Genomic DNA, 27,944 nt, shown 5'->3' with positions numbered 1-27,944 from the left:
TAGTAGAGATGATGTTTCACCACCTTGACCAGGCTGGTCTCAAACTCCTGACCTCGTGATCCACCCACTTCGGCCTCCCAAAGTGCTGGGATTACAGGTGTGAGCCACTGCGCCCGGCCATAGGTGTGTCTCTTTAAGAAAACAAATAATACTGGCCAGGCGTGTGACTCACGCCTGTAATCCCAGCACTTCGGGAGGCTGAGGCGGGTGGATCACCTGAGGTCAGGAACTCAAGACCAGCCTGGCCAACATGGTGAAACCCTGTCTGTACTAAAAACACAAAAATTAGATGGGCGTGGTGACGGGCACCACGAAAGAAAGGAAGAAAACAAATAATACAAAATGTGAAGGATTCTTTCCTAATGGATTCACTGCAAAGATTGATTGCATTTATCAAAATAAATATATATTTAATGTTTCAGAATACACCCACAGCATAAAGCAGAGTATTCCTAATTATTTATAGTAAGAATATATAGCATTTGTTTCCACTCTAATGGACTATGTGAAAACCTTTTTTTGGATTTGAAGTGTGTTTATACTTTTAAGCTGCCTTTGTCCCATCTTTGAAATTAAAAATCGTTATTTGGATTAGAATTATAGAAGTAGAATTTTAGACCTGGAATTGACTTTAGAGTTACTTTATTCTAACTTCTTAATTTTCTAGTTGAGGAAATCGAAACCCAGAGACTTTAAGCACCTTTTCTAAGGTTACCCAGCTATAACTAGAACCCACCTTTCTAACTCCTTATAGTTCTGCTATAATTTCTAACTCCTTATAATTTCTGCTACTATAGTCGAATAGTAATTAAATGGTAAGTTGGCAGAAGTTTTAGGTCTCTCTCGTGTGTGTGTAACTATATCTTTTCAGGCTCCAAAGTCAATAGTGGTCTGTAATTATTCTTCATATATATGTTTTTATCTTTGTAGTTACATGGAGAAATCACAGTGTTTAAATTATAAGTTAAAGTGATTTCTGAGTATCTGAGATATCTATGAATATATAAATAATAGTCTTCAATATATAGGTAACAAGGACCCATATATAATTAAGTCCTGCAAGCACTAGAGGTGAATGAAATGCTAAAGATTCTCCTATGACTGGGCCCCATTATGAAATTTAAAGAAATCAGTACTTACCTAGAGCATAAGAAATGAACATGCCCAGTACTTATAGGCTGTCTATGCTGATACACTAATTCTTTTTTTTTTTTTTTTTTTGAGAAGGAGTTTTGCTCTTGTTGCCCAGGCTGGAGTGCAATAGCACGATCTTGGTTCACTGCAACCTCCACCTCCTGGATTCAAGCAATTATTCTGCCTCAGCCTCCAGAGTAGCTGGGATTACAGGTGTGTGCCACCACGCCTGGCTAATTTTTTGTATTTAGTAGAGAGGGGGTTTCACCATGTTGGTCAGGCTGGTCTCGAACTCCTGACCTCAGGTGATCACCCACCTCAACCTCCCAAAGTGCTGGGATTACAGGCATTCGCCACCATGCCTGACCCACTAATTCTGATAATGACTTGAATGGTTCCCATAATGATTTAACATCTGTCTCCTGCTTCAACCCGGTCCCCAGATACTAAAACAAACTGAAATAATTTATGTAAGTAAAGTACTGAACTATTAAAGGCTATTAGAATGCAGTTACATTTTTATAATTCAAAATCTTCCACCAAGCATGTTTTCAGCTGTGGCTATTTTTGAAGTAGAATTGAGGAAGCAAGATAAATATCTGGAGGATAAAGATGATGCTAACCAATATGAGCTGCAGGAAAGAACAGTCAGAACATTCATAACTATAAGTTTTGTGGGGGTTTTATGTGTGTTTGTAGAACACTTATTGTTAGCTTAAAGTAAGCAAGACCCCATGCTTTGTTTACAAAGCTCAATTTATGAAGTTTTAATAAAGCCTGGATTTTTGCTTTACAATTTGTAACATCAAGAAAGTCAGTATACACAGAAATTCAGATATGTATTCATGAACATAAATAGCCTTAATTAAGTGGAATGTGTTACTTATGTGACTAAACTTAAAAATTAAAACTAAATGGGCCCCTCATTAATGATTTTCAACATTGTTTAAAAAGTATTATATAATTTTTATATGCCTTAGACATAAAATAGGCAAAGATTTTATTTCTGTCTATGAATATATAAAATTTATACTTTGATACCTAAAACAAACAAGAAAGCATCAAATTGGTATGTATGGAAAAAATTTCCTTCTGTTCTTGGGATGTGAATTGCTTGAAGATAAAAATGGAAAGCACTTCAAAATATCTGTTTATATACATAAAAAGAAAAGCATTATTCTTAGACTATATTTGAGAGTCCTAACAAGATTAATTTGACTTGGACACAGAGTGCCCCAAAATGATACTGCAAATATTAAGGAATTTCTAATCATATTGCAGTTCCACAGTGTTCTCAACACAATGACATTTATAAGCCTAGTACTCCAAACTGCCATGAGTATCGACTCTCTTTTGATATTTGCTATGCTTATTACATTTGCCAAACTTTAAAACTTTCTGTATCAGGATCTTTCAAGCATTTTAAGAGAAATGATGAAAGAAAGCAACTTGCTATGTTATTATCATGTTAGTCACTCCTAGTGATTCTCTTAAAATGACAGGCATTAATGATAAGCTTTTATTTGAATATATCAAACATTCTCTGATGTGACTGCTTTAAAATATATTTGCAATTCTGATTTTTCAGAAATCACTTCCAACTCAAAGTCAAAACCGTAAGAAGTTATTCATGCTAAGTGTTACAGCTTTCTGACACGTAGGAATAACTGATGTGGGTGAAGCATCTAGCTTGATGTTTTATATCTAGCTATTAGTCAGCTAATCCTCCTCCCTACTTCACTGAAAATATTTTCATTCTCTCTGACAAAAGGAAAAAAAAAATTATATTAACTGTAACTAAAAATGTATTGCAGATGACACATTAATGAGACTGATGTTTCTTGCCTTATTCTCTAAACTTTTCATTTCTTATATTTGGTGAATCTACATCCAGATAGTTTAATAATTACACAGAAGTTATCCTTTTCTTTGGGAACTCTGATGGAACAAGATTACAATAAAGGTTTTCAGATCATTTTTGTTTTTTGGGGTTTTTTTTGAGACAGCCTCACTCCATCACCCAGACTGGAGTGCAGTGGTGTGATCGGGGCTCACTGCAACCTACACCTCCCAGGTTCAAGCGATTCTCGTGCCTCAGCCTCCCACGTAGCTGGGGTTACAGGTGTGTGCCACTGCGCCTGGCTAATTTTTGTATTTTTAGTAGAGACAGGGTTTTGCCACATTGGCCAGGCTGGTCTCAAACTCCTGACCACAGGTGATCCACCCACCTTGGCCTCCCAAAGTGCTGGGATTACAGGCATGTGCCACCACACCCGGCCCAGATAATTTTTAATGTAAATTTAAAAACAACCCAGTAAATTCCATAACTATATACTAAAAGTTCACATAGGTAAAACATTTGGAATGCATCCAGTTAATCAGAGTAAGACATGACAGAAATGTAAAGATAAGCAATTTTTACAAAGAGACTAGGTCTGTGAAGAAACATTTTGACTCATCAAGAAAAATTCAGTTAATCTCCATAGCATGGAAGGAGACATGGTAACATTGTTTATAAAGCGTTTGAATTGTAAAGGGATCCCATCAATTTATTTCATAATTGTTAAAGGGTAGTAGCTTTTAAATTTTTTTTATCATAATTCAGTATATACTTACCTACATATATATATATGTGAAACAATACTTTACCTCATGCACCTTATTCTATTTTCTTTGAAAAATGCTGGTCATGCCAGGTGCAGTGACTCATGCCTGTAATCCCAGCACTTTGGGAGGCTGAGGCGGGCGGATCATGAGGTCAAGCAATCGAGACCATTCTGGCCAACATGGTGAAACCCTGTCTCTACTAAAAATACAAAAATTAGCTGGGTGTGGTGGCACATGCCTGTAGTCCCAGCTACTCTGGAGGCTGAGGTAGGAGAATTGCTTGAACCCGGGAGGCAGAGGTTGCAGTGAGCTGAGATTGTGTCACTGTACTCCAGCCTGGTGACAGAGTAAGACTCCATCTCAAAAAAAAAAAAAAAAAAAAGTTAGTCATAGGCCGGGCACGGTGGCTCACGCCTGTAATCCCAGCACTTTGGGAGGCCGAGGCGGGCAGATCACCTTAGGTCAGGAGTTCAAGTCCAATCCGGCCAACATGGTGAAACCCCGTCTCTACTAAAAATACAAAAATTGGCTGGGTGTGGTGGCACGCGCCTGTAATCCCAGGTGCTCAGGAGGCTGAGGCAGGAGAATTGCTTGAACCCAGGAGGCAGAGGTTGTAGTGAGCCAAGATCGTGCCGTTGCACTCCAGCCTGGGGGACAAGAGCGAGACTTCATCTCAAAAAAAAAAAAAAATGCTGGTCACAATTCATACATTTATTTAATTACCCACTAATGGATCATAAACTGCAATTTGAAAAATACTGATGAATAGCTGGGTGCAATGGCTCACACCCGTAAGTACTTTGGGAGGCTGAGGTGGGAAGATCGCTTGAGAGCAGGAATTCAAGACTAGACTGGGCAACATAGTGAGACTATGTCTCTAAAAACCAAAAAAGGGGGCATGGGTCATGGTGGCTTGCACCTGTAGTCGTAGCTCCACAGGAGGCTGAGGTGGGAGGATTGCTTGAGCCCAGGAGTTTGAGGCTGCAATGAGCTATGATTGCACCACTACACTCCAGTCTGGGCAACACAGCAAGACTCTTGTCTCAAAAAAGAAAAATATTAATGAATAATCAAATAATTTTCTAATTTTTTTCCTCGAAGACATAGAATGTAAGCATTGCCATTTTATGTATTCCTGAACCACTCACTTATTTGGACTCATCTAGACCTCCTTATCAAAAATTGCATTGGCTCAAAAATCTTGTACACAAGCATCCTGCTCTCAAACTACAACATTCTGCCCTAGATTTTGTGCCCAAATACTCCCACTTACAATTCTTTAATTACATTTAGACTACATTGATTTACAACTCAAGTCTGTTCTTTAAGATTTTAGTATCTTAAAAAGATATTCAATTCTGCCTGATGCAGTGGCTCTCTGTAATCCCAGTTACTCAGGAGGTTGAGGTGGGAGGATCTCTTTAGCCCAGGAGTTCAAGGCTGCACTGAGCTATGATTGTGCCACTGCACTCCAACCTGGAAAACAGAGCAATATTCTGTCTCTAAAAATAAGTTTAAAAAAAAATTTTTTTAAAGATACCAAATCTCTAGCCAAAGATGATTGAATAAAATAAAAAGTGAATAAAAAAAGATAACAAATCTGGCAGGGGGCAGAAATTGCAGTGAGCCGAGATCGTGCCACTATGCTCCAGCCTGGGTGATACAGTGAGACCCTGTCTCAAAAATCAAAAATGAAAATTCCAAATCTCCATTTCTCTCCTTCACTTTATAGTGCTATCTTGCAAAACCCCAAATCCTTCTTGTCAGAGACATTTCTCTAAAACTGAAATAAAAAACAAAACAACAAAAAAAGAAAACACACAAAAACCAAAAACGAACCTCGAATAAACCGCCAATCTTGCAACTCTTGATGAACTAGATGGTTCTTTCTACCTATGCCTGTGCCAACATAGATGAAAAAGTCATGCCATCAGAAAAACTGGTTTTATTTTAAAATTATCTCAAACTTCCCACAGTCTCTTAGCACTGTGTGACAGTCCTACTACTTTCTGATATGACTATTTCATATCTACAATGACTTCATCCCTCCTCCTCCCTTTCTACCCTCATGGCCTAGTTTGTGATTTAATCCAGTGGCTCTCAAAATGTGGTTCCCAGACCAGCAGCATGAGTTCATGTTTAACTTGTTAAATATGAAAATTCACAGGCCTCACATCAGGCTTACTGAGTGAGAAACTCTGTGGATGGGGCCCAGCAATCTGTGTTCTAAGAAGCCCTGCAGGTGATTCTGATGCATGAGAAAGTTTTGAAAACGCATCTTGCCTCATACTTCATTGAGAAGTCCTTCTTTAGAATGTAAGCTCTAAGAGGGCATTTTTTTTTTCTTTTTGGTTTATATATATCCTGAGCACTAGAACAGTGCCTGGTAGGCCTCAATAAATATTTGTTGTTTCAAATCATTAAATGGGAATACCCGTCGTTTCCTGCTAACATCTAAAAATGTACCTGCGTCTGTATTGATTTTCTTCTTTTTCCAACTAAGGAAATGTGCCTCATCCTATAGTCAAATTCCACACCATCCTAAAACAACAAAGACTTTCCCTTTCTCCCATCCCCTATCAGTTACTGCCCCATATCTCTGTTTCCCCTCTGTGCCAAACCTCCCTGCCCCCCACTCCGTAACCCATTCTAGCCTGATTTTCACTTTTACTATTCAATGGTTCTTGACAAAGTCAGTAATTTTTTTATTGTCTTTACTGAGATATAATTCACATAATATAAAAGTTACCCATTTAAAGTTTACAACTAACTGATCACAACCAGTCATAGTTTTCTTTGTTCCTTCTCTACTCCCACTGCTTCACATGACTTGCCTTTTTAAAAAAGTGTACAATTCAAGGATTTTAATATAGTCACAGTTGTTCATCCATCACCCTAAGTTCCAGAAAATTTTCATCACCCCAGAAAGAAACCCCCTACCTATTAGCAGTCACTCCTCATTCCCACCACCCCTCCAGCCCTAAGCTACCACTACTCTCTGCTTCTATAAATTTCCTATTCTGGGCTTTTCATATAATTCTTGTTATAGAATTACAAATTCTATAATAAGTGGTCTTTGTGAGTGGCTTCTATTGCTATCCATAGTGTTTTCAAGGTTCATCCACATTGTAGAAGGTATAAGTGCTTCATTCCTTTTTATGGTTAATATTCCATTGTATGAATATATTGCATTTTATTTATCCATCAATTGATTGACACTTGGTTGTTTTTACTATTTGGCAATTATAAACAATGCTGCTATGCACATTAATGTATGAGTTTTTTGTGGATATATGTTTTTATTTCTCATGCATATATACCTAGAAGTGGAATTGCTGGGCCGGCCATATGGTAACTTTATGTTTAAAATGTTAAGGAACTGCCAAAGCAGCTGTACCACTCTTTTTTGTTTTTTTTGAGACGGAGTCTCGCTCTGTCGCCCAGGCTGGAGTGCAGTGGTGCGATCTCGGCTCACTGCAAGCTCCACCTCCCGGGTTTACGCCATTCTCCTGCCTCAGCCTCCCAAGTAGCTGGGACTACAGGCACCCGCCACCTCGCCCGGCTAGTTTTTTGTATTTTTTAGTAGAGACGGGGTTTCACCGTGTTAGCCAGGATGGTCTCGATCTCCTGACCTCGTGATCTGCCCACCTCGGCCTCCCAAAGTGCTGGGATTACAGGCTTGAGCCACCGCCCCCGGCCTACAACTGTACCACTTTACATCTCCACTAGCAATGTACCAGAGTTCCATGTATCCATGTAGTTGCCTACACCTGTTATTACTAATTGTCTTTTTTGTTATAGCTATTTTATTATAGCTATCCTAGTGGATGTGAAATGGTTTCTCATTGTGGTTTTGATTAGCATTTCCCTAATGACTAATGATGTTAAAAGGGGAAGAAAAAACCTGTTTTTCTATACAATCACACACTTATTTTTTTTTTTTCAAGACTGAGTCTCACTCTCATACAGTCTGGAGTGCAGTGGCATGATCTCTGCTTACTGCAACCTCCACCTCCCGGGTTCAAGCGATTCTACTGCCTCAGCCTCCCAAGTAGCTGGGATTATAGGCGTGCCACCACACCCAGTTAATTTATGTATTTTTAGTAGAGACGGGGTTTCACCATGTTGGCCAGGCTGGTCTCGAACTCCTGACCTCAGGTGATCCTGTGATCCCAAAGTGTTGGGATTACAGACGTGAGCCACCTTGCCCAGCCTCACACACTTCTGACACTTAATGTGTGTGGGGTTTTCCCACCAACCAATTCTCTGTTCCTTCCTGGACATCAATTAGGTGTCTTACAATTTAACTCAATTCTGACACTAATTGCCTGGAGTTACAACAGACCCCACAGGATACGGGCTCAGTCCTGCAAGATGCCCCACCTCAGATGCCAGTTAAAAGTCTGGACCTCCTCAACTTTTGACCAACTGGTTATAAATCAAGGGTTCATACAACCTTCTCCCAAGTTAAGTAATTTGCTATAATATCTTAAAAATTCAGGGAAACATTCACTTATGTTTACTGGTTTGTGAAAGGATATTATAAAGGATACAAATGAATGGCCAGATAAAGAGAGATACACAGTGTGAGGTCCTGAAGGGGAAGGGTCCCAAACATAAGAGGTTCTGTTGGAGGTGGCACATAGTTACGTTCACCAAACCAGAAGCTCCCAAAATCCCATCTTTTAGGGATTTGCATGGAGGCTTCATCATGTAGGCATGTTCAAATAATTAAGTCAATCTCCCATCTCTCTCCCTTCCCTAGAAAATGGGAATAGGGTTGAATATTGCAGGCCTCTTGTTATGGGTTGGTCTTTCTGATGACCAATTCCCATCCTGAAGCTATCCAGTAGCCCACCAAGAACTGCTTCATAAGACCAAAATGCATTCATAGACTATACAGGAAATTCCAAGCTCTGACATAGAAGCTGTATATCAGAAACCAGGTTCAAAGACTAAATATTAGAAGATGCTTCCAGTACCCCTATCATTCAGGAAATCAAAAGGGTTTTAGGGGCTCTGTGTCAGGAATCAAGGCAGAGGACAAATATATATTTCCAATTATTGTCACAGATATTGCACATCTTTTCATGTGCCTATTGGCCATTTGTATATCTTCTTTGGAAAAAAGCCTATTCAGTCCCTTTGGGTTGTCTTTTTATTATTGAAATATAAGGATTCATTACATATTCAGGATACTAGTCTCATTAGATATATGATTTGCAATTTTTTTTTGTTTTGAGACAGGGTCTCACTATCTCTTGGGCTGTAATATAACGATGATTATGGCTCACTCCAGCCTCAGACTCCTGGGCTTAAGCGATCTTCCTGCCTCAGCCTCCCAAGTAGCTGGGACTACAGGTGTGCCCACCATACCCAGCTATTTTTTTGTTGTTTGTTTTTGAGACAGGATCTTGTTAAGTTGCCCAGGCTGATCTCAAACTCCTGGCCCCAACCTTACTGTTGCAAAGTGCCAAAATTACAAACATAAGCCACTATGCCTGGCAGATTTGCAAATATTTTCTACCAGTCTGTGGGTTGTCTTTTCACTTTACTGATTTGTGATACAAAAGTTTTAAATTTTGATGTAGTCCAATTTAACATTTTTTTCTTTTCTGCTTGTGCTTTTGGTGTCAGATCTAAGAAAACCATTGCCTAATCCAAAGTCATGAAGATTTACTCCAATGTTTTCTTTTAGGAGTTTTATGTAGTTTTAGCTTTACATTTAGGTCTGTGATGCATTTGGCGTTAATTTTTGTTTATAGTGTAAGGAAGGGATCCAACTTGATTATTTTGCATGTGGATATCCAATTTTTCCAGCACCATTTGACCATTTCTTGAAAAGATAGTTATTTTTCTGTTTTTGTGTTTTGTTTTGTTTTGTTTTTTGTTTTTTCTTTTTAGACGGAGTCTTGCTCTGGTGCCCAGGCTTGAGTGTGGAGTGCAGTGGCATGATCTCAGCTCACCACAACCTCCGCCTCCTGGGTTCAAGCAATTCTTCTGCCTCAGCCTCCCGAGTAGCTGGGATTACAGGTGTGTGCCACCGTGCCAGCTAATTTTTGTATTTTTAGTAGAGACAGTGTTTCACCATGTTGGTCAGGCTGGTCTTGAACTCCTGATCTCGTGATCTGCCCGCCTCAGTCTCCCAAAGTGCTGGGATTACAGACGTGAGCCACGCGCCTGGCCTTTTTTTTTTTTTTTTTGAGACAGTCTCACTCTGTCACCCAGGCTGGAGTACAGTGGCGTGATCTCAGCTCTCTGCAACCTCTGCCTCTTGGGTTCATGCAATTCTCATGCCTCAGCCACCCAAGTAGCTGGGATTATAGGCGTGCACCACCACACCCAGCTAATTTTTGTATTTTTGGTACAGACAGGGTTTCGCCATGTTGGCCGGGCTGATCTTGAAGTCCTGGTCTCAGGTGATCCACCCACCTTGGCCTCCCAAGGGGCTGGGATTATGTATGAGCCACTGCACCTGGCCTTTTTTTTTTTTCACTTATTTGACCTCTCAGCAATTGACAGAGTTCACTACTCTCTCCTTCAAATACTCTCTACTATCTCGGTTCTCCTTTTACAGATTTTGCCATTTCTCTTTAGTTTTTATAGGTCCCTTATCTTCTACTAAGCTTCTAAATATTGGGTTTTCAGTTATTGTCACTGTATTGTGAGTTACCACAAAACTTAGTGGCATAAAACAATTATTTATTATGTTCACAGTGTTTTTCAGTCAGAAACTAAAACTGGGTAAAGCAAGGTCACCTTATCTCTGTTCCAACTGGGGCCTCAGTTGGAAGACTCAGGCTGGGGGACTGGAATCATCTGAAGGCTTGTGAACTTACATGTCAAGCAATTGATAATGGCTACTGCCGGGGGACCTCAGGCTACATCCACATGAGCCTGTTCATGTGGTTTCTCATGTGAGCTAGTTTGGGATTCCTCATGGCTTGATGGCTTGGCTGAGTATCAAGAGCAAGTATCCAGAGGGAGACAGAAGAAGAAAGAGGAAGCCATGGCCTTTTATGAACAAACTTTAAAAGTCATACAGTATCACTGTTGCTACATTGTTTTCATCTGAGTAGTCACCACACCTCACCCATGTTTAGGTTAGGAAGGGAAACAGACTCTATTTTTTTATGGGGAATGGCAAAGTTCTAAAATAGCATGTGGGACCAGGAATGTTGTTGTGGCCTTTTAAAAAATAATCTGCCACAGTCTTTTCTGGCCACACAATTCACATCCTTCCCATGTGCTAAATACACTCACCCACATCCCCTAAGATTTCCCAAAGTCTAATCCCATGATGGCATTAGGTTCAGGCTTGAGATCCAAGATCTCATTGAGGCCAAGACCGTGGCAGATAAGATTTCTTAGGTAAGGTTTTTTCCCTTAAAAAAAAAACAAAAAAAAAAACCTCCAATAAAAGTTTAATTTTTATGTTTATCAAAATGTATACTATATTAGATCATTTGTGTACCAATAATTATACTGATAATGCAATGAAAAAGAAAATGTTTAACACTGGAGCCTTGTGGTCACAGGAAGTTTTTAAAAATTTAACTTCAATTTTCATAGATATTTTTACTGCAGAGACATATTATATACTGCTTTGGCTGAGTCCCATAAGTTTTAGTATGTTGTGTTTCTGTTTTCATTTGTTTCAAGGAATTAGTCAATTTCCTTCTTAATTTCTTCCTTCACCCATTGGTTGTTTAGGAGCATGTTGTTTGATTTCCATGTATTTGTGTAATTTTGAATGTTTCACTTGTTGTTGGTTTCCAGTTTTATTCCATTGTGGTCAGATAAGATACTTGATATGACTTCAATTAAAAAAAATGTATTTAGCCTTGTTCTGTGTCCTAACATATAGTCAATCCTGGAGAATGTTCCATGTGCTAATAAAGAGAATGCATATTCTGCAGCTGTTGCGTGAAATGTTCTGTAAATGTCTGTTAGGGCTATGCTATGGTTTATCTGATGTTTCTTTGTTGATTTTCTGCCTAGATGATTTCTCCAATGCTGAGTTGGGGTTGAAGTCCCCAACAGTTATTGTATTGGCATCTGTCTCTTCCTTTAGATCTAATAGTATTTTCTTTATGAATATGGGTGTGCTGGTCTTAGGTGCATGTATATTTACAATTGTTATAGCTTCTTGATTTGATCCCTTTATTACTATATAATGTGCTTCTTTGTCTCTTTTTATAGCTTTTGACTTAAAGTCTGTTTTAGCTGATGTAAATATAGCTATTCCTGCTTGCTTTTGGTTTCCATTTGCGTGGAATATCTCTTTCCATCCCTTCACTTTCAGTCTGTGTATGTCCTTACAGATGAGGTGAGTTTCTTGTAGACAGTATATAATTGGGTCTTGTTTTTGTTCTTGTTTGTTTTGCTTTTGTTTGTTTTGTTGTTGTTTAAATTCATTCAGCCAGTTTCTTTTAATTGGGAATTTTATCCATTTTACATTCAAGATTATTATTAATAGATGAGGACTTATTCCAGACATTTATTGATTGTTTTCTGATTATTTTGTGTAACCTTTGTTCCTTCCCCTCTTATTATTTATTTTTGTAGTTGGGTAGTTTTCTGTAGTGATAAGATTATTTATTCCTTTCTCTTTCTCCTTTGTCTGTTGGCTTTCCTGGTGAATTTTATAATTTCGCATATTTTCATGAGGGCAGTTATCATCTTTTTACTTCCAGGTGTAAGACTCCCTTGAATGTTTCTCCTGGACTGGACTAGTGGTGATGAATTCTCTTATTTTTTGCTTGTCCAGGAAAGATTTTATTTCTCCTTCATTTTTGAAGAATAGCTTTCCTGGGTATAATATTCTTGGCTAGCTGGGGTTTTTTTCCTTCTATACTTTGACTATATTATCCCTTTCTCTCCTGACCTGTGAGGTTTCTGCTGAGAAATCTGCTGCTAGTCTAATGGAGATTCCCTTATATGTGACTTGATGCTTTTCTTTTGAAAAGGAATTCTCTTTTAGAATTATTTCTTTGTCTTTGCCTTTTGATGATTTGACAGCTGGGTGTGGTGGCTCATGCCTGTATTCCCAGCACTTTGGGAGGCCAAGGCAGGTGGATCACCTAAAGTTAAGAGTTTGAGACCAGCCTGACCAACATGGTGAAACCCTGTCTCTACTAAAAATACAAAAATTAGCTGGGCATGATGGTGGGTGTGTGTAATCCAAGCTACTCTGGAGGCTGAGGCAGGAGAATTGCTTGAACCCGGGAGACAGAGGTTGCAGTGAGCCGAAAATTACACCATTGCACTCTAGCCTGGGCTACAAGAATGAAACTCCATCTCAAAAAAAAAAAAATTATTTTTTGACTATAATGTGCCTTAGAGAAGACTTGTTTGGGTTGAATTTATTTGGGAACTTTCCAGCTTCCTGAATCTGAATATCCATGTCTCTCCCAAGACCTAGGAAGTTTTCAGCTATTATGTCATTAAATATATTCTCTACACCATCTCTCTTTTCTTCTCCTTCTGCAATGCCCATAACGCAATTATTTGTTTGCTTAATGGTGTTCCATAAATCCTATATGCTTTTTTCATTCTTTTTTCTTTTCTTTCTTTTTTTTTTCTGCCTGAATTTTTTCAAAAGATTTGTCTTCAAGTTCAAAAATTTTTTCTTCTGTTTGGTCTAGTCTGCTGTTGAAGCTCTTTATTGTATTTTTTATTTCATTCATTGAATTCTTCAGCTCTAAGATTCCTATTTGGTTGTTTTTTTTTATGATATCTCTTTGTTGAATTTATCTGATTTTTGTTAACTGTTCTATATGTATTATCTTGTATCTCATTGCGTTTCCTTAAGATGATTATTTTGAGCCACATGTGATGGCTCATGCCTATAGTCCTGGCTCCTTGGGAGGCTGTAGCAGGAGGATTACCTGAGTCCAAGAGTTCTGGCCTGTAGTGTACTATGCTAATCTGGTGTCTACACTAAGTTTGGCATCAATATGGTGACCTTCTGGAAGCAGAGAACCATCAGGTTGCTTAGGGAGGGATGAACCAGCTCAGGTCAGAAATAGAGCCGGTCAGCCAGGTGTGGTGGCTCACACCTATAATTTCAGCAGTTTGGGAGGCTGAGATGGATGAATTGCTGGAGCTTGGGAGTTCGAGACCAGCCTGGGCAACATGGTGAAACCTCATCTCTATAAAAAATATGAAAATTAAGCTGGTGGTTCATGCCTGTAGTTCCAGCTACTTGGGGGGCTGAGGTGGGAGGATTGCTTAAGCCCAGGAGGTGGATGTTGCAGGGAGCCGAGATTGTACCACTGCACTCCAGCCTGGGCAACAGAGTGAGACTCTCTTAAAAAAAAAAAAAAGAAAGAAAGATAAATGGAGCAGATCAAAACACCTATGCCAATTAATAGTAGGATCATGCCTGTGAATAGCCACTGCACTCCAGCCTATGCAACATTGTGAGACCTTCATCTCAAATTTTTAAGAAAAGATTATTATTTTGAATTCTTTTTCTGGCATTTTACATATTCCTTATGATTGGAGTTTGTTCCTGGAAAATTATTGTGTGCATTTGGAGGAGTCATGTTTCCTCAGTTTTTCACATTTGATGTGTCCCTATGTTGATTTCTACACATCTGGTGGAACAGTCACCTCTTCCAATGTTATGGAGTAGCTTTCATAGGGAAAGATTTAGTCATGTGGATGGGTCTTGAGGTGTCATTTGGATGGCTGCAGTGGCTATGGTTCTAGGTGGACACAGTGGTGTAGTTTCTTTTGCTGTAATCTGCACTAGCGATGTTTGTGAGTGTCCCAATGGCCTAGGCTGTTAGAGTTTATGGCAGCAGTCATGTAGCTTTACTGGGGTTGGGACCATTGGACTATTTCTTAGGTCAGGGACATGTGTATGTACATCATGGGTTGACCAGCTTGGGGTCTAGCTTGCTGAGGCTGTGGCCATGGACTGTTACTCTGGCTGGGGGCACATGTGCATGGCTGCCCAGCTTGGAGGTATGACAACCTGGGGTGGGACCTCCAGGCTGTTCCTCTTCTGGGTGCAGGCACACAGTTTCTTGGCCAGCATGGGGTCATATCCACTGGAAGAAGACCTGCCAGCCTGTTTCTCAGGCCCTGGGCATGGGCAGGCCTAGGGTCATGTCCTCCAGGAATGGGCCTGTAAGGCTGTTTATCAGGTTTTGGGCATGCGAATGTTACTGCTTGGGGGTGTGCCTTCTGGTGGTGGCTCACAGAGCTGCTTCTCAGGCCCAGGACACAGGCACATGGCTGCTTGGATGGCCTAGGGGGATATCTGCCAAGGGTAGCCTGTGGGGCTGGAGTACTAGTTTTTTGGGGTTTTTTTGTATGTTTGTTTGTTCGTTTGTTTTGAGACAGAGTCTCGCACTGTCGCCTGGGCTGGAGTGCAGTGGCATGATCTCAGCTCACTGCAACCTCCACCTCCCAGGTTCAAATGATTCTTCTGCCTCAGCCTCCCTAGTAGCTGAGATTACAGGTTCCCACCACCACACCCAGCTAATTTTTTTTTTTTTAATTTTTAGTAGAGACACGGTTTCACCCTGTTGACCAGGCTGGTCTCAAATTCCTGACTTTGTGACCCGCCCACCTCAGCCTCCCAAAGTGCTGGGATTACAGATGTGAGCCACCACCCCTGGCCTGGAGTGCTAGTTTCTTAATGACAGCTCCTTAACTATTGTTCCACTTGACTGAAAACCTGTGAACTAAAGAGGCAATTTATCTACTCCCTTTCCCACTATAACCCAATATACAATGGTGTGGCATAGGATAATCTTCTCGTTCCCAGAGGGGGAAGCCAGGAGGCACATAGAGATCACTGATCTAGAGCAATTCTCTTTTTATGTTTTCTTCCTATATGATTGTCTTAGTCTGCTTTGAATTACTATAAAGGAATACCTGAAGCTGGGTAAATTATAATGAAAAGAGGTTTATTTGGCTCACAGTTCTGCGGCTGCACAAGAAGCACGGCACCAGCATCTGCTTCTGGTGAGGGCTTAAGAAGCTTCCGCTCATTGCAGACGGCAAAAGGGAGCCCTCATGTGGAGATCACATGTTGGGAAATGAGAGAGAGAGGGTAGGAGGTGCCCAGCTCTTTTTAATTTAATAATCAGATCTCACAGGAACTGATGGCACAAAAATTAACTCATTACCACAAGGACTACACCAAGACATTCATGAGGGATCTGCTTCCATGACCCAAACCAGGCCCCACCTTGAACATTGGGGATCAGATTTTAACATGAAATTTGAAATATCGAAACTGTATCAGTGGTCTTTTCTATTGCTGTAGCTTTAAATATCATTCATACATTTGCAAGTTCCAAATTTCCTAACATCTCAAATGCCAGACTAGAATATCCAGTTAACCATTTGACACCTTGACTAGGACATCTCAGATATTTCCATAGTTTTTTTTTTTTTCTTTTTTTTTTTTTGAGACAGAGTTTTCACTCTTGTTGCCCAGGCTGGAGTGCAATGGCACGATCTCGGCTCACTGCAACCTCCACATCTCAGGTTCCAGTGATTCTCCTGCCTCAGCCTCCTGAGTAGTTGGGACTACTGAGGAGGATGGATCACCTGAGGTCAGGAGTTCGAGATCAGCCTAGCCAACATAGTAAAACCCCATCTCTACTAAAAATACAAAAATTAGCCAGGCATGGTGATGCACGCCTGTAGTCCCAACTACTTGGGAGGCTAAACTTGGGAAGCAGAGACTGCAGTGAGCCAAGATTGCACCACTGCACTCCAGTCTGGGCAACAGGGCAAGACTCTGTCTCAAAAAAAAAAAAAAAAAAAAAAAAGGTTCTGTATAAATTGTATTCCCTCTGCCTGGAGTATTCTCTCCTAACTTCCCAATCCCACGTAACTGAGTCTTTTTCATCCTTTAAGGTGTTGCTTTCCTGACCATTCCATCTAAGTACATACCCCTCTTTATTATTCTCTATCATTGTATCCTGTTTGTTTCCTCTATAAAACTTATCCTGGGCTGGGTGCAGTGGCTCATGCCAGTAATCCTAGCACTTTGGGAGGCCAAGGTGGACAGATCACCTGAGGTTGGGAGTTCAAGACCAGCCTGACCAACATGGAGAAACCCTATCTCTACTAAAAATACAAAAATTAGCTGGGCGTGGTGACACATGCCTGTAGTCCCAGCTACTCGGGAGGCTGAAGCAGGACAATTGCTTGAACCCAGGAGGCGGAGGTTGCAGTGAGCCGAGATCACGCCATAGCCCTGGGCAACAGAGCAAAACTCCGTCTGGAGACAGAGCAAAACTCCATCTAAAAAACAAACAACAAACAAAAAAAACCAAAAAAACCATATCCCACTTTTAAGTTATATCCTATTAGTTTGTCATCTGCCTGTAGCTCCTATAGGTAAGGAGCCATGTCTGTGTTATGTATCGATATATACCCAGTGCCCAGAGTGCCTACTCAATAAATATTTATTGAATATTGTTTAAAGGTATAATTTTGTTTTGAGACAATGTTCTAATTAATATGTAATTATTAGTAATGTTAAATGTATTACCTCCTAATTCTTTTACTGAAAATAGCCTTTTTTTCTTTCAGTAATTGCCCTTCCTTTTTGGCTGCTGCTTTAGCCAGAGCCACATCAGATGAAGTCCTTCAGAGTGATCTTTCTGCACATTATATCCCAAAGGAAATGGATGGCACAGAAGGGACTGTGGGTGAGTACCTTTCTACATTATTTGTTTAAAAATATTAGAATCTTCTATGTGTAGTGGTCCACAGAAAATATCTGCAAAATACTAAATCTAATTACATTTACCTGCTGGTTGTTTATATAGTGGTAGCAGGAGAAAAAAAAATGCAACTTTTTTCAAATAAATCAATAAAAGGAGGGGAGAAGAGAAAAATACAAGTGTATTTTGAAAAAGGTGGAGTAGTATTTAGAAGATAACTGGAGCAACAGGAGATTGTCATAAGTAATACCTACATGAATGGAAAGATTAAAGTGAAGAATGTGAAGATATAACAAAAAAGATGAGTGGGTGAGGGAGAATTTGAGCAAAACCTGAGAAATGTTTAGCTTACCTTTAAAAATCCAAGTTAGGCCAGGTGCAGTGGCTCATGCCTGTAATCCCAGCGTGAGAGGCCGAGGCGAGCAGATCCCCTAAGGTCAGGAGTTTGAGACCAGTCTGGCCAACGTGGTGAAACCCCATCTCTACTAAAAAGAATACAAAAATTAGCCAGCGTGGTGGCGCACACATGTGGTCTCAGCTATTCGAGAGGCTGAGGCAAGTGAATTGGTTGAACGTAGGAGGCAGAGGTTGCAGTGAGCTGAGATCGTGCCGCTGCACTCTAGCCTGGGAGAAAGAGAAAAAAAAAACAAAACACCTTCACTGTGTATCAAGTTAAAAGATACAAAAATCCAAGAAATCAGTTGTAACACAACTTCTCACTAATTATATTAAATTTTATATCTACCAATAAACAGAACTCTTTATGACAGATATGCAAATGTGATTTAATTGCATAGATCATTGTACCTTTTTTTCCAGATAAATTATGAGGCTCTATTTCTTAATGAAGTCATGTTTATTAATGTCTTAGGCTTATACATATTTGACAGGATCAAAGAAAATATTTTTATAAAAATTAGAGAATTACTACTCAAAATTGTTAAGAAAGTTTAATATTTCAGATTTGTTCTATTTAAAGCATTTGCCTTTAAACATGGTATATATGGAGCAAAGCATATATTAATGAATCTGAGTAGCTGGATTCCAGAGAATGTGAGGCAGATATAAAAGTAAACATTTCTGTTCTTCCTTTATCTCTGTAGATTGTGACAGAATATTGGCAAGGAAGGAATCACTCTTCTTGTTTTTACTGACAGTAACTGATTCACCTAGAACCAAATTGTTCCAGAGTCAAGTTGGATAGAATTTTTGCTATAAAGCATTGGTCTTTCCTCTGCTACTGATGCATAGAATAAAAGCCTTATGATGAAAAGATAGATTAAATTCTGCTTCACTCCAGCCAGGGTAACAGCTGATTCAGCTCCAGCTCAGAACAATGACATTAATGACTGATGAGTAATTTACAGCTGTGAGGGGGTGGACTGCTACTTCGGACAATTTTCACTTTTTCGCATCCCTTTTTTTACTTTATTTTTCCATTTCAAGCAGCAATTATTTATATACTGATGTCTTACACTACTCCCTGCAGAAGGAGAATACTTAATCTAGAAAGATTGGAGTGTTGTCCTACATGCCCACTTTGGAAGAATTGTTTGATCCCTGTAAGATAGAAAAAGTGAAATGAAGCGTTTTCTTTTGGTGGACATAATTGGTTATTCTGATTTTTTATTTTTCCAAGAGATTACCTAGTAATGTCTCCATGCGACTGCTGTGATTCAGACTGATCTACTATTATTCTAAACTATTTGGAAATCCTGTATTTATTTAGCCCCAATCACTCAGGGTGAACTGCACCACAGAGAATCTCTATGGGGCATATTGTGTTTATCCAAACATCAGAGAAGGAAATGAGCATACTGAATAAGGCCTGCTGTCACTGGCTTAAAGTCCTCACTGAAGTGCCTTTTGTCTCTCCTCTTGGTTGTTTCCAAAAACAGACTTAAAAAAAAATCCTTAAAGTTCTTTTCATGTTTTCATTATCCCTAACAGAATGTTTGCTAAGTGACCTTGGATATGTCACTTGGTACACATTTAGTTTGGTAGATACACCTTTTGTCCAGACAACCTAAAACCAATTTGAGGGCCAGGTATGGTGGCTCATGCCTGTAATGCCAGTGATTTGGGAGGCCAAGGCAAGAGGATCACTTGAGACCAGGAGTTTGAGACCAGCCTGGGCACTATAGTGAGGCACTATTTCTACAAAAAATTTAAAAATTAGCTGGGCATGGTGGCATGTACCCATAATCCCAGCCACTTGGGAGGCTGAGGTAGGAGAATCACTTGAGCCCAGGAATTCAAGGTTACAGTGAGCTATGTACTACAGCCCAGTCAACAGAGCGAGACCCTGTCTCAAACAATGACAACAAGAACCCAAAAACCAATTTGAAATATCACAGTGTAAAAATTATTATATTTATTTATTTATTTATATATTTATTTATTTATTTATTTATTTTTTGAGAGAGAGAGAGGGTCTCCCTCTGTTACCCAGGCTGGAGGGCCATGGTATGATCACGGCTCGCTGAAGCCTCTACCTCCCAGGCTCAAGTGATCCTCGCACCTCAGCCTCATGAGTAGCTGGGACTACAGGCATGCACCACCATGCTCAGCTAATGTTTGTATTTTTTGTAGAGACAGGGTCTCGCCATGTTGCCCAGGCTGGTCTTGAACTCCTGGGCTCAAGTGATCCTCCTGTCTTGGCCTCCTAAAGTGCTGGGTTTACAGTGGTGAGCCACTAAGCCCAGCCCACTATAAAAATTAAAAACAAGAAGGGAAAATGATCACTAATACAGAGGAAATTAAAGAATAATAAAAAGTTTTTGTAAATAAATTTGAAAACCTGGATGTTTTCTAGAAAAAAAAAAAATTAACAAAGTTTACCTAAGAAGAAAGAGATTGAGAAAGTTATCAAGGAATAATCCCCACAAAAGGCCATGGAGTAGGTGACTCTACAAGTAAGGTGAACATTTTCAAATGATCAAAGGCGAATAATTCCAATGGTTTTTATTTTTTTATTGTATAGTTATTTATTATTTTTTGAGACAGAGTCTTGCTCTTCCTTCAAGAATCTTCCTCCCAAAGTGCTGGGATTACAGGCATGAGCCACTGTGCCCAGTCCCAATCCTTTTTAAAATGAATGCTCCAATAGCACAGGAAAAGAAGGAAAATTTGCATAATATAACACTGATACCAGAACCCACCCAAGACTAAAAAAGGAAATGAGAGACCAGTCTTAGTTGTCAACATAAAAAAATCTTAAGTAGGCTGGGTGTGGTGGCTATGCCTGTAATCCCAGCACTTTGGGAGGCCACGGCAGGTGGATCACCTGAGGTCAGGAGTTTGAGACCAGACTGGCCAACATAGTGAAACCCCTTCTCTACTAAAAATACAAAAATTAGACAGGAGTGGTGGAGTGCACCTGTAGTCCCAGCTACTTGGGAGGCTGAAGCAGGAGAATTGCTTGAACCTAGAAGGTGGAGGTTGCGGTGAGCCGAGATTGTGCCATTGTACTCCAGCCTGGGCAACGAGAGTGAGACTCCATCTCAAAAAAAAAAAAAAAAGAAAAAAAAAGGCTGAGTGTGGTGGCTCACACCTGTAATCCCAGCACTTTGGGAGGCCAATGTGGGCGGATCACAAGATCAGGAGATCGAGACCATCCTGGCTAACATGGTGAAACCCCCTCTCTACTAAAAATACAAAAATTAGCCAGGCGTGGTGGCCGACGCCTGTAGTCCCAGCTACTTGAGAGGCTGAGGCGGGAGAATGGCGTGAACCCGGGAGGTGGGGCTTGCAGCGAGCTGAGATCGAGCCACTGCACTCCAGCCTGGGTGACAGAGCGAGACTCTGTCTCAAAAAATAAAAATAAAAAAAAAGGCCTTGACCTCCCAAAGTGCTAGGATTACAGGCATGAGCCACTGCGCCCAGCCTAAAAAAAAAAAAAAAAACTTAAGTAAAATATTTGTATATTGAGTACAGCAGTTAATTCATTCACTGAATATTTTATTGAGGGTCTACTATATATGTTACTATATATGTATAATACTGGGGAAACAACAGTGAGCAAAACTTCAAGAACAAAATATTGGGAAGTCTATAGCACAACTTGTATATTAATAGGGGAAAATAAAAATAAGCAGTAATCTCTAAAGATGCCAAAAGAAACATTTGATAAAATTTAATATCATTCCATGGCCGGGCGCGGTGGCTCAAGCCTGTAATCCCAGCACTTTGGGAGGCCGAGACGGGCGGATCACGAGGTCAGGAGATCGAGACCATCCTGGCTAACACGGTGAAACCCCGTCTCTACTAAAAAGTACAAAAAACTAGCCGGGCGAGGTGGCGGGCGCCTGTAGTCCCAGCTACTCCGGAGGCTGAGGCAGGAGAATGGCGTAAACCCGGGAGGAGGAGCTTGCGGTGAGCAGAGATCCGGCCACTGCACTCCAGCCTGGGTGACAGAGCCAGACTCCGTCTCAAAAAAAAAAAAAAAAAAAAAAAAAAATTTAATATCATTCCTAATTTTTAAAATATTCTTTATAAAGTAGGCCTAGATGGATATATCTTGGATGTCACGTTTATGTTTAATGTGTATTCTGGAATTTGTCAGTTGTACATGATTACAAACACAGCTTCAGTTGTCTTCAGCAAAACAGAATGTATTGACTACCTTCCAGGATAAGGGATACACAGGCAGATTCAAGGCTTCAAATGATCTCAACAGAACCTGGCATTTCTCCAACTCTCAGCTGTACTTTCTTTCATTTTGATTTTGTCTTCAGGTTCCATGAGGTGGCAGTATGACTTGCTGGGAATCCAGGTCTTCATCTGTCCAAACTCAAGTTGAGCAGGAAAACAAGAGTAGATTTTCTCAGTTGTTCTTACAGAAGCCACAGGATTTACTCTAATTGGTCCAACTTGGATGGTTTCCCATTCCTGAACTAATCACTGTGGCCAAAGGATGGGATTCTCTAACTGGCTAAACCCGAATCACAGGGTTTCAGAGTAAAGAAAGAAGGAAATGTTATTGGAAGAAAGAGCAATGTTTGGTAGTTTTAAATAACAATTAAAGCCTCACGACTGTAATCCCAGCACTTTGGGAGGCTGAGGTGGGCGGATCACGAGGTCAGGAGATTGAGACCATCCTGGCTACACGGTGAAACCCCATCTCTACTAAAAATACAAAAAATTAGCCGGGCGTGGTGGTGGCGCCTGTAGTCCCAGCCACTGGGGAGGCTGAGGCAGGAGAATAGTGTGAACCCGGGAGGCGGAGCTTGCAGTGAGCCGAGATTGCGCCACTGCACTCCAGCCTGGGCGACACAGCCAGACTCCGTCTCAAAAAAAAAAAAAAAGAAATGCAAAGTTCTGGCCGGGACATGGCTCATGCCTGTAATCCCAGCACTTTGGGAGGCCAAGGAGGATGGATCACTTGAGGTCAGGAGCTCAAGACCAGTCTGGCCAACATGGTGAAATTCCATCTCTATTAAAAATACAAAAATTAGCTTGGTATGAAAAGAAAAATAATTATAATAAAGCAAAGTCTGATTCAAAATGGCAAATAAATAAGCAGGAATAAAGTGATTAAGAAATATGAAGGACTTATATTAAAACTCTATTGAGCAACATAAAAAGGATTTAAGTTTTAAAAACAATACAATTTTTTCCTGGAATAGACTTCATATGAAAATGATATATATTTTTTCCAAATCTATAAATTTAATGTGATCCCAAACACAATAGCAACAGGTTTTTCTGACCAAACTTGTCAAAATGTTTAGAAAGTTCACCTGGAAAAATAAACACAAAAACCAAGTGACATCCTTTAAAATTAAGAGTAATAGATAGGAAAACTAGATCTCCTGATATTAAAACATTTTAAAGTTATGGTAACTTAAAGAGAATGGTAGCATTATAGAAATAGATGCTGAGATGAGTGAAGCAGAACACAATCAAGAAGCATATAAATGTTTAATATTTTAATGGTTATTTAATTTATGTGACAGTTTGCATATTTATTTTTTCAACAAGCATCTAATGTATACCTGCTGTCTGCTAGGTACTAATTATGGCTTGTCAAGGGCAATTAAGACAGTCGCTATCTGCAGTCTAATTTGGAGATGAAGAACATGGACTTTTGAGTCAGATAAACCTAGGATTGAGAATGATGTTACCTATTTGTGAAAAGTTCTAGAGGCATGGAATGTAGCAGATACTCAATAAATGTTATTTATTATTACCAAAAGTGGTTAAGAGCTTTAATAGACAGCGTGAACAAAGTATAATGGGGACACAGGGGAAGGAGCAACTGGGAGTGGTATGAACAGATCTAGTGATTTATCAAATGTTAGAGGAAACTGATATTACTCCCTCTAATCAGTTTAATCTGTCTATACCAGCTCTGTCCAATAGACAGTGCAATGATGGAAATGCTCCCTGCCTGTGTTGCCCTATGTAGGAGCCATTAGCCACATGTGGTTATCAAGCAATTGAAATAGAGCTAATGTGACCGAAAAACTGAATTTTAAATTTTATTTAATTTTAACTTACTTTTTAAGAGATGGAGTCTTGCTATGTTGGCCAGGCTGGAGTGCAGTGGCTATTCACAGGAGCTATCATGTCATCCTATAGCCTCAAACTCCTGGGCTCCAGCAATTCTCCCACCTCAGCCTCCCAGGTAGCTGGAGCTGTCGGCACATTGGGACCGCTGCACCCTACTGATTAATTTAAATAACCATGGCTGGGTGCGGTGGCTCACACCTGTAATCCCAGCACTTTGGGAGGCCAAGGCAGATGGATCACCTGAGGTCAGGATTTTGAGACCAGCCTGACTAACATGGAGAAGACCCATCTCTACTAAAAATATAAAATTAGCCAGGCATGGTGGTGCATGCCTGTAATGCCAGCTATTTGGGAGGCTGAGGCTGGAGAATTGCTTGAACCTGGGAGGCGGAGGTTGCGGTGAGCTTAGATCATGCCATTGCACTCCAGCCTGGGCAACAAGAGTGAAACTCCATCTCAAAAAAAAAAAGAAATGTAAATAACCGCATGTAGTTAGTAGGTACTGTACTTGACAATGCAGATCTATATAAGAGTAATATACAAGCCAAAGAATATTACAATAGTTTATATTGTTATCTGGGAACTATCCTGATAGTTAATATGTTGTTTCACCCTACCCCATTCTCCCTCAAAGTTTCTAAATTCACTTGATTGTTTTGTAATCCTCTGTTATAGCTATGTCAGATGAGGACATGTCCATCTCAGGGTCTGCATCTGGGGGCCTATACTGCTGCAGAGACCAGATAGGTTGCAGTCATACAAGCAAGTAATTGCTGGCTGGAAGAAATAGTCTCTGGCAAGCTAGTGCTTAAATAAAACTTGTAGTTGCTTAAAACAATCAAAATATTGGATTGTCTATTGACCTCAATTTCCTTCTTGTATATACCTCCACAGGCTGTCTTTGCTCTTTATCTTTTCTCTTTTAAATTCACCCTTGGTTTTCAGTTATATAAAAATGCTAACAGTAGGGACAGGCATGGTAGCTCATGCCTGTAATCCCAGTACTTTGGGAGGCCAAGGTGGGAGGATCACTTGAGACCAGGAGTTTGACATGAGACTGAGCAATATAGTGAGACCCCCATCTTAACAAAAAAAAGTTTTTTGTTTTTTGTTTTTTAAATTAGCCAGGCATGGTGGCATGTACCTGTGATCCCAGCTACTTGAGAGGCTGAAGCAGAAGGATTGCTTGATCCCAGGAATTTGAGGCTGCAGTGAGCTGTGATTGCATCACCCCACTCCAGCCTGGGCAACAGAGAGAGATCCTCTTATTTAAAAAAAAAAAAAAAAAAAAGGCTGGGCGTGGTGGCTCAAGCCTGTAATCCCTACACTTTGAGAGGCCGAGACGGGCGGATCACAAGGTCAGGAGATCGAGACCATCCTGGCTAACATGGTGAAACCCTGTCTCTACTAAAAAATACAAAAAACTAGCCAGGTGAGGTGGCGGGCGCCTGTAGTCCCAGCTACTTGGGAGGCTGAGGCAGGAGAATGGCGTAAACCCAGGAGGCGGAGCTTGCAGTGAGCTGAGATCCGGCCACTGCACTCCAGCCTGGGCGACAAAGTGAGACTCCGTCTCAAAAAAAAAAAAAAAAAATGGCCGGGCATGGTGACTCATGTAATCCCAGCACTTTGGGAGGCTGAGGTGGTTGGATCACCTGAGATGAGGAGTTCAAGACTAGCCTGGCCAATATGGTGAAACCCCATCTCTACTAAAAATACAACAAAATTAGCTGAGTGTGGTGGCAGGCGCCTGTAATCCCAGTTACTTGGGAGGCTGAGGCAGGAGAATCGCTTGAACCTGAGAGGTGGAGGTTGCAGGGAGCTGAGAATGCGCCATTGCACTCCAGCCTAGGTAACAAGAGTGAAACTCTGTCTCAAAAAAAAAAAAAAAAAAATGGCCAGGCGCAGTGGCTCACACCTGTAATCCTAGCACTTTGGGAGGCCGAGGCGGGTGGATCACGAGGTCAGGAGTTCAAGGCCAGCCAGTTGGAGACCATCTTGGCCAACATGGTGAAAAACTGTCTCTACTAAAAATGCAAAATATTAGCCGGGCGTGGTGGCGGGCGCCTGTAGTCCCAGCTACTTGGGAGGCTGAGGCAGGAGAATGGCGTGAACCAGGGAGGCAGAGCTTACAGTGAGCCAAGATCCCACCACTGCACTCCAGCCTGGGTGATGGAGGGAGACTCCGTCCCCAAAAAAAAAAAAATTAAAAAATTAGCCAGGCATGTTGGTGGGGGCCTGTAATCCCAGCTACTCAAGAGGCTGAGGCAGGAGAATAGCTTGAGCCCAGGAAGTGGAGATTGCAGTGAGCCAAGATTGCGCCACTGCTCTCTAGCCTGGACCATAGAGCAAGACTCTGTCTCAGAAAAAATAAAAAATAAAAATAAAATAAAAGAGACAAAACCACAAGACAGGATTTACTACCCTGTGCTATGTTAATGAGGGAAAAAAAGGACAAAAACTTGAGGTCAGCTTTTTTAATATAGTCATTTAAAAAATAATTTTGAATAAGAAAAGAGGTAAATGTAGTCACAGATTAAGGCAAAGACAGTACTGAGAATCAAATTGGTAGTCCAGGTCCCAGGCTGTTCTAGAACATATAGTCTCTCTCTTCTTTGGGATTTGTATTCTAGATTGGAGGAGGCATGTGTAGCCATTGCCATCTGGCACTTATTTTCTCAGGCTGTCAAGCTGTATCTGATTTAGTTCAGTAAAAAGAAAATTTAAGTTCGATTTTTTTTTTTCCACCTGAGATGTAGGAGGAACTTCTAAAATACTGGCCTGAGAAAACCTAATCTCTCTTTGGTTATTTCCGTAGCTCAACTTAAGTGGAGGACAACTTGAGTGGAGGGTTCAATGGTAGGAAATACAATCTCTTCAGTATCATTCAGTGTTGCTTAAAAGGCTTACACATCTGTCCATCTACTGAGGGTACATGTCTACCTCAGAAGTCAGCTTGCCAATTCTACCCAATAGGTGAAGCGGTAAACACAGGTGAAGCGGCAGGCTTAGGGTCAAAAGACCTGTTAGTATTGCTCCTCTGGCTGCTCTCTGTCTTTTTCTATCTAGGATCACATGCATAGACAGAGTTTAAGTACATTTTCCTTAGAGTCGTATAAAAGTTTTAGCTCATTTGCTAACCTATTGGCTAAACTATTTAAACTATGGCCTAAAACTTTAATAAACAAATATATCAAACAGAAAAAACAGGCCAGGCGTGGTGGCTCATGCCTGTAATCCCAGCACTTTGGGAGGCCAAGGCGGGTGGATCACCTGAGGTCAGGAGTTCAAGACCAGCCTGGCCAACATGGTGAAACCCCAACTCTACTAAAAATACAAAAAATTAGCCGGGCGTGATGGCAGGCACCTGTAATCCCAGCTACTCGGAAGGCTGAGGCAGGAGAATAGCTTGAACCCGGGAGGCGGAGGTTGCAGTGAGCTGAGAGAGAGCGCCATTGCACTCCATCCTGGGCAACAAGAGCAAGACTCTGTCTCAAAAATAATAATAATAATAATAGTAATAATAATTTAAAAAAATATATATATACACACAATTCAGTTACAAATGATCATTTATAGGAGAAAAAGGAATTGGATGTAAAGGAAGAAGTCAGGGAGAAAGAGGACAAAGACAAATGGTAAGCAACATACACCCTTCTTATTTCTGTAGTTAGTGGGCTGTTTTCATAGGCCTTCCATATTCCAATAAACACGGTATTTATCCAGCTAATTGGACTATGGAAGTAGTGTTAATCACTGCTTATTTTTCTAAGCATAGGAGGCTTGGCTTTCCTGGTGATAACCATAGCAAACAACCAAAAAGGAACCGGTGCTGGGAACTAGGGAGCAGTGTGGTGAGAGCACTTCTCCAGCTGGAAGAAATCAAGCCAGGAATAGGTCCAGCCCTGGCCAAAGGTTTTCTCCTCATGACATAAGAATATTTAGTGGCAGCTGCAGGCTGATGATTTTCTGCTAGATAGGTTGTGATTTTCT

The 27,944-nt window shown here is 40.6% G+C and overlaps 1 protein-coding gene across 1 annotated transcript in view; it reads left to right on the top strand.

The window, feature by feature from the left end:
• PPM1E (protein phosphatase, Mg2+/Mn2+ dependent 1E) overlaps positions 1 to 27,944 on the top strand; it is a 210,798-nt gene that overhangs the window by 165,745 nt on the left and 17,109 nt on the right. The window contains exon 2 of the mRNA XM_008011261.3: positions 17,308 to 17,426. Coding sequence (XP_008009452.2) covers positions 17,308 to 17,426 — 119 coding nt within the window. The remainder of the gene's footprint in view (positions 1 to 17,307; positions 17,427 to 27,944) is intronic.

The sequence above is a fragment of the Chlorocebus sabaeus genome, chromosome 16 (assembly GCF_047675955.1).
Source record: "Chlorocebus sabaeus isolate Y175 chromosome 16, mChlSab1.0.hap1, whole genome shotgun sequence".
Taxonomy (NCBI): domain Eukaryota; kingdom Metazoa; phylum Chordata; class Mammalia; order Primates; family Cercopithecidae; genus Chlorocebus; species Chlorocebus sabaeus.
Note: the sequence above shows the minus strand (reverse complement) of the source record. Positions and strands in the feature narration are given on the sequence as shown.